At 42.7% G+C, this 7,757-nt stretch overlaps 1 protein-coding gene across 1 annotated transcript in view; it reads left to right on the top strand.

Annotated features, from left to right (window-relative positions):
• Positions 1-3,107: 3,107 nt before the first annotated feature.
• LOC143278008 (uncharacterized) overlaps positions 3,108-7,757 on the top strand; it is a 15,718-nt gene continuing 11,068 nt past the window's right edge. Inside the window, exon 1 of the mRNA XM_076583020.1 lies at positions 3,108-3,729. Coding sequence (XP_076439135.1) covers positions 3,108-3,729 — 622 coding nt within the window. The remainder of the gene's footprint in view (positions 3,730-7,757) is intronic.

The following is a 7,757-nucleotide window of genomic DNA, read 5'->3' as shown; positions in this document are numbered from 1 at the left end:
TGTCCCTTCGGTAGTTGATTAAGAAGTTTGACAGTTGGTGAGTAATTTGTCAAATAAACACGACCCAGCATATTTACTTAACTGGTTAGTTAGATTCTTAGGCACTCAGTCAATTATTAGTTAAATAGTTGGTTAGTCGGTCAGTGAGTGAGTGTGTGATCGAGACAGTGACGCTTTGATGTTTTACTGTCAGTGACTGTACCGTCCTAGTGACAGGGGGGAACAATACATTATCAGGAAACATAAAATCAAACAAAGAAACATAATATAAATCAACATTCTCATCACACACACAAATTATGTATATACCGAAAATGAGACAAACAAATCAACTGATCACTTCGGTCAGCTCGACCATCCAAAATGAAGAAATATTTTTACATACACATGCACACAATCATGTGTATCTATCAAATTATCATCAAGTAATATGTCCGATAATAGTTTTTTTTCCCCATAAATGAATAACAACAGTCACGGCGTAATTTTGTAAGATTGCTTTTTGTTTTGCTTTACTCATATTTGTACATCTAAACTTCTGTTTATCATTTTCTTTCGAAAATCCAATGCTTCTGAAATATATTTAGCAAATGATTTTATGATGTCTTCATCATTCGATCTGAGCAGCATTTTCATATCTTCTCTTTTTACTACATCCTTTTCAAAAAGAATACATTTTTTACGAATAAAATCATAAGATTTGTACTGAAACACAAAATGGTTTTCATCATCAGTAGCTGAGTTATATATTGGACATGGAGACTGCGTTACTGTGCCAGTTTCAAACCATCTTTTACTGGCATTAAAGCCAAGTGTTCTTAGTCTACATTTGGCTAGGTTTGTTCTGTGCCACCTGTTTGATATTATTATAATATTTTTTTTCTGTTTGGAATATACTTTTAAATGAAAAGAACCAAGTATATTTTTCTTTGCATTCCATTTGTGCATGCCAGTTTTGTTTGTATGAAGCAATCAGTCTATCTTTAAGTTCATAAATAAATCCATTTTCATACCCTACGCCCTGGCACAACCGCACAATTCCAAATCCATTTTCTATTAATGCCTTCTTAACAAAGTATGCCCAGTTTTGCTTCCCTGCTTCCTCTTGTACCAACATCATTTCATAGGCTTGTCTACATAGCCTTGATAGAACGAGGCAGTGAGTGAGTCAGTGAGTGAATTAGTCACTCACTCACACAGTCAGTCAGTCAGTCAGTCAGTCAAGCTGGTTGGCCGGTTGGTTGGATAGCTAGTCGCAAGTCAGTGAACCAGTCAACTAGTTGGTCAGTGTGTTAGCTCTCTAATGAGTGATTCGGAACGCTGCACTGTATTGTATTGTATTGTATTGTATTGTATTGTATTGTATTGTATAGCGTTATATCGCATCACGATATTATCGAATCGTATAGTTTAGTATTTTGTCGAAAGCTTGAAGAATTTTCTCTTTATATATGTCTTTGTCTCTGTCTCTGCCCCTGTCTCTCTCTGTCTGTCTGTCTGTCTGTCTCTCTTTCTCTCTCTCTCTCTCACTCTCTCTCTCTCTTCCCCTAACATCTCTCTCCCTCTCTCTCTCTTCTCTGACATCTCTCTCTCTCTCTTCCCCTAACATCTCTCTCCCTCTCTCTCTCTTCTCTGACATCTCTCTCTCTCTTCCCCTAACATCTCTCTCCCTCTCTCTCTCTCTTCCCCTAACATCTCTCTCCCTCTCTCTCTCTCTTCCCCTAACATCTCTCTCCCTCTCTCTCTCTCTTCCCCTGACATCTCTCTCTCTCTCTCTCTCTCTCTCTCTCTCTCTCTCTCTCTCTCTCTCTCTCTCTCTTCCCCTAACATCTCTCTCCCTCTCTCTCTCTCTCTTCCCCTAACATCTCTCTCCCCCTCTCTCTCTTCTCTGACATCTCTCTCTCTCTCTTCCCCTAACATCTCTCTCCCTCTCTCTCTCTCTTCCCCTAACATCTCTCTCCCTCTCTCTCTCTCTTCCCCTAACATCTCTCTCCCTCTCTCTCTCTCTCTTCCCCTAACATCTCTCTCCCTCTCTCTCTCTCTCTTCCCCTAACATCTCTCTCCCTCTCTCTCTCTTCCCCTAACATCTCTCTCCCTCTCTCTCTCTTCCCCTAACATCTCTCTCCCTCTCTCTCTCTCTCTCTCTTCCCCTAACATCTCTCTCCCTCTCTCTCTCTCTTCCCCTAACATCTCTCTCCCTCTCTCTCTCTCTTCCCCTAACATCTCTCTCCCTCTCTCTCTCTCTTCCCCTAACATCTCTCTCTCTCTTCCCCTGACATCTCTCTCTCTCTTCCCCTGACATCTCTCTCTCTCTTCCCCTAACATCTCCCTCTCTCTTCCCCTAACATCTCTCTCCCTCTCTCTCTCTCTTCCCCTAACATCTCTCTCTCTCTTCCCCTAACATCTCTCTCTCTCTTCCCCTGACATCTCTCTCTCTCTTCCCCTAACATCTCTCTCCCTCTCTCTCTCTTCTCTGACATCTATCTATCTATCTATCTATCTAGATATATTTTTATATCTATCTATCTATCTATCTATCTAACAAACCCAACAATCTCTATCAAAGTCAACAAAACAGCAAAAAGAACAGAACAAAAGTACCCCCACCTCTGTGTGTGTGTGTGTGTGTGTGTGTGTGTGTGTGTGTGTGTGTGTGTGTTCTCCCTCTTACCCGCCAGTTCTTTTCTTTTTTTTTTTAATCAAACGAACCAGCCAAACTAAGTGAACAAACCTCCAACAAAGTCAACAAAGGAAAAACAACAGCAACAACAACAAAACAACCCCTCCCCAGCCCCCTTCCACACCCTCAGCCACTCCTACCTTCCCCCCCCCTCCCCGTCCCGTTCCCCGCCCCCCGCTCCCCACCCCCATGCCCCCCCCCTCCCCCCCCCCCCCAAAAGAAAAAAAAAAAAAAAAAATCAAACAAAAAACAAAAAAACACGACAGCGCACCAACTACCATTAACCACCTAACAACCCCCAACCACCCATACGTCACGCAGAACACTCCCCTCCTCTCCCCGTCCTCCCTCCCCGCCCCCCAATACACACACATGCACACCCACACACACCAGTCAAAACCATTTGCAGTAACCCACACCACGACTCATGGAGCTGAGAAAAATCCACGCCCGCAGGACACAGCCCTATCCGCCCAACACGAGACACGACTTCAAATTCATTCACGCGGCTGCGACGAAACGCTCAGATCGTCAACCAAGAATCACCCTCGAGGACCGAAAACCCTCGCCTACAAAAGACCAAGACAAGAAGAAACATATCCCCAAGGGCCAGGAGCTGGAGGCAACCTGGACTACGCCAATCCTCCATATCAAGCCAGCGGCAGAAAGAGGGTGGGAAGACGAGGACTTCGTGCGAGAAACGGAAACGGAAACAGGTCAGGGCGGAAAACGGAAGGAGAAGGAGGAGGAGGAAGAAGAAGTGGATATCAAAGCAACGTCGTATCACCACCAGCACCAGAGGGTTGAGCAAAAGACCAAGGTGCTGTTTAAAGAACAAAGAGAGAAGAAGGAGGAGAAGAAGAAGGAGAAGGAGGAGGAGAAGAAGGAGGAGGAGAAGGAGAGAGAGGCCCGGCAGCGAGAAAAGAAGGAGCTGCTGAAGGAGAGGAACCAGGAGAAGTTCACGAGAGAGAGCTGGCTGGTGGCTGAAGAGAGGAAGGAGAAGGCGAAGGAGAAAACCTCTTCAGGAGATCGGCAGGAGAAAGGAGAAGGTATTGGCTTTGAGGTTATTTTCTTGTTTCGTTGTTACTGTTTTTGTTGTTGTTGCTTGTTGTTGCTTTTGTTCGTTTTCTTTAGCTGTTGTTGTTGGTGGTGGTGGTGGTGGTGGTTGTAGTGGTGGTTGTGTTGTAACTGTTGTTTTTGGGTGGTGGTGGTGGTGGTGGTGGTATTGTTACTATTGTTGTTGTTGTCGTCGTTCTTTTTGGTGGTGGTGGTGGTGGTGGTGGTGGTGGATGTTTTTGGGGTGGTGGTTGTGGTGGTGGTGGTGGTGGTGGTGATGGTGGCGTTTCTCTCTTTCTCATCCTCTCCAAACCGCCTTGGAGAATTCCAGCGTTGTTATTGTTCTTTTTCTTCTTCTGAATGTTACATGGCTGACCAAGTGTGTATGTGTGCGTGCCTGAAATCTAATTGAACGACACAGGAAACGAATGATGAGCGCCCAATGGCAGCCGTCAGTCGGCTCTTCCCAGGTAGGCAGCCTGTTGTGAAAAAAAAAGACCCCGTCTTTGTAAAGCGCTTAGAGCTTGGTCTCCGAACGAGGATAGACGCTGTATAAGTATCCATATCAATCAATCAATCAATGTGCATGTTTCTTTGTTGTTGCTGGTCAGGCATCTGCTTGGCAGATGTGGTGTAGCGTATATGGATTTGACCGAACGCAGTGACGCCTCCTTGAGCTACTGATGCTGATACTGATACTGTTGTTGTTGTTGTCTATGTCCGTTTATGTCCTTTTTGTGTCTTTTTAATTTTTTTTTTATCTCGCTATGGAAAGGAAGGAAGGAAAATACTAACTGTCAAAATACCCAAACCAACCAGCTTACAACCTGTTCATCTACTTACCTACCTAGAGATTCAGATAACTGAATATCGGTCTAGACTGCAAGAAAGAAAGAAAAAAAGAAAGAAAGACGGAAAGAAAGAAGGAAGGAAGGAAAGTACTAACTCTCAAAATACCAAAACCAACCAGCTTACAACCTGTTCATCTACTTACCTACATAGCGATTCAGGCAACTGAATATCAGTCTAGACTGCAAAGAATAATAAATGAAGAAAGAAAGAAAGAAAAAAAGAAAGAAAGAAGGAAGGAAGGAAAGTACTAACTCTCAAAGTACCAAAACCAACCAGCTTACAACCTGTTCAACTACATACCTACCTAGCGATTCATGTAACTGAATATCTGTCTAGACTGCAAGGAACAATAAAGAAAGAAGGAAGGAAGGAAAGAAAGAAAAACAAACAGAAAGTTGGATGTTGCTGAAGTGTTAGTGCTGCTAGTTGCAGTGTGTGTATGTGATGGTAGTGACCAACAGACTTCAGTTCATCTCTGTTTATATTAACGAACACTTTTTTTCCTCAAAAACATTTCTGTACTCTCTGTCTCTGTCTCTCTCTATCTATCTGTCTATTTCACTTTCTTTCTCGCACTCTCTCTCTCTCTCTGTCTCTCTCTCTCTATATATATATATCTCCTTCTCTCTCTCTCTCTCTTTCTCGCACTCTCTCTCTCTCTCCCTTTCTCGCACTCTCTCTCTCTATCTGTCTCTCTCTCTATCTATATATTTATCTATCTATCTGCTATCTCTCTGTATCTGTCTCTGTCTATCTCTCTCTCTCTCTCTCTCGCACTCTCTCTCTCTCTCTCTCTCTCTCTCTCTCGCACTCTCTCTCTCTCTCTCTCTCTTTCTCTCTGTCTTTATCTACCTACCTATCTATGTAATTAGCCAGCTAGCTATATTTTTGGCATATATGGCAAAAACAAGATGATGGGTGTAAAGCAGGCTTTGAAATGATTGTCGACAACGTCGTATTTTGTTTTATGCAGTTAGCAGGAATGGAACCAACTAAAGATTCCGATTTAACTCACTCAGTACGGTCAGTCCTCTTTTCTCCTCTACACAGACCCCTCGGATGTCAAATGGGTCTCTGAATGACCCAACCTTTAGCTTCCGTCGTCAGAATTGTGGTATTCTTTGTCAACATTCACCTCTTCAGTATAAGAGCCTTCCGCTTGCAATATATTGATGATGGTAATTGGGGTGAAACGCTGTTAACGTCGTCTCTTTCGCCGTTCGTATGGAGAGAGTTAAGACATATAGAACATTTTGTGTCCCGCACGTTATGAAACCACATTTGCTTCTGACTTTGGACAAGCATATAAAATATTTCACAACACTACTTCGACTTTGTATTCCTAATTTGGCTGTACACCGATTTAAATGCAAAGAAAGTAAGAGACTCCAACTTTATAGGCTGCACGACTAAACGTTCGAAAGAAGGTGAATTGTATTCTGTTCTTACTTGTCGAGCTTCGAAAGAGATTAAATAATAATAATAATAATAATAATGGATACTTATATAGCACACTATCCAGAAATCTGCTCTAGGTGCTTTACAAAAACGCTTTTGTTAACATAAAACATTATATCTATGTTACATACACACACCAAAATGTGACTATACACACACACACACACACACACACACACACACGCGCGCGCGCGCGCGCGCACACACACACACTGCATACATACATTTTAACAAACATGTGTATCTAACAGCTACCCTAACACATACGCACACATAGGCAGGCACAAACTTACATAAACACACGCACACGCAATACACATTCATATACATGCATGTAATTATGTACACATATATATGTATACACACATAGTTAAGCACAGCTAACGAAAAGGAAGTGGACCTGCCACAATTGAACTTATATATAAGTTCTGTCTGTAAGTTCTGTATAAAGAAGCATTTATTCGACCCAGATATTATCAAGAACCTTGTCTCTTTAAACTGACTTTGCTGTTGTTTTGTACTGAACCTATTGTTGTACGAAATCTGTACCTGTATTTGTGCAATGCCTCTTAATAAACATAGGGAAATTGTTACGTGTTAATGCTCATGGTTAACTCACTCAGTACGGCCAGTCCTCTCTTCTCCTCTACACAGATCCCTCGGATGTCCAGTGGGTGTCTGAATGACCCAACCTTTAGCTTCCGTCGTCAGAATTGTGGTATTCTTTGTCAACATTCACCTCTTCAGTATAAGAGCGTTCCACTTGCAATATTTTGATGATGGTAATTGGGATGAAACGCTGTTAACGTCGTCTCTTTCGCCGTTCGTATGCAGAGAGTTAATCTGATATTTCCATTGTGGCATTGTATCTTGCTTCCATGTTCATAACCCATGATTTAATCATTGTTTATTTGTTCATATCCCCCCTTCACGACGGGCCTTGGCTTAATATGAATGCTCTCTCTCTCTCTCTGTCTGTCTCTCTCTCTCTCATGTATGTATGTATGTATGCATGTATGTATGTGCGTTTGCGTGTGTGTGTGTGTGTGTGTGTGTGTGTGTGTGTGTGTGTGTGTGTGTGTGTGTGTGTGTGTGTGTGTGTGTGTGTGTGTGTGTGTGTGTGTTGTGTGTGTGTGCTGTGTGTGCGCGCGTGTGTGCGTATGTGTGTGTGTGTGTGTGTGTGTGTGTGTGCGTGCGTGCGCGCGTGTATACTTGTGTGTGTGTGTGAGTGAGTGTGTGTGTGTGTGTGTGTGTGTGTGTGTGTGTGTGTGTGTGTGAGTGTAATAGCGTGCGTGCGTGTGTGTGTTAGCGCGCGTGCGTGTGTGCGTTTTAGACAGACATAAGCAAACGTATTAATGCTTATGACAACAACAACAACACAACAACAAAAATGATAATAATAATAATAATAATAATAATAATAATAATAATAATAAATCGTTTGAAATAGCACACGCAACAACAACAACAACACCAAAAATATCAACAGCAGCACCGCCAATAACAGCAACAACAACAACAACAAACTCAATGACCTTAACTCACTCAGTACGGCCAGCCCTCTCTTCTCCTCTACACAGACCCCTCGGACGTCCAGTGGGTGTCTCAATGACCCAACCTTTAGCTTCCGTCGTCAGAATTGTGGTATTCTTTGTCAACATTCACCTCTTCAGTATAAGAGCGTTCCACTTGCAATATTTTGATGATGGTA

Source organism: Babylonia areolata, chromosome 35 (genome assembly GCF_041734735.1).
Source record: "Babylonia areolata isolate BAREFJ2019XMU chromosome 35, ASM4173473v1, whole genome shotgun sequence".
Classification (NCBI taxonomy): Eukaryota; Metazoa; Mollusca; class Gastropoda; order Neogastropoda; family Buccinidae; genus Babylonia; species Babylonia areolata.
This window is presented reverse-complemented; position numbering and strand designations above follow the sequence as displayed.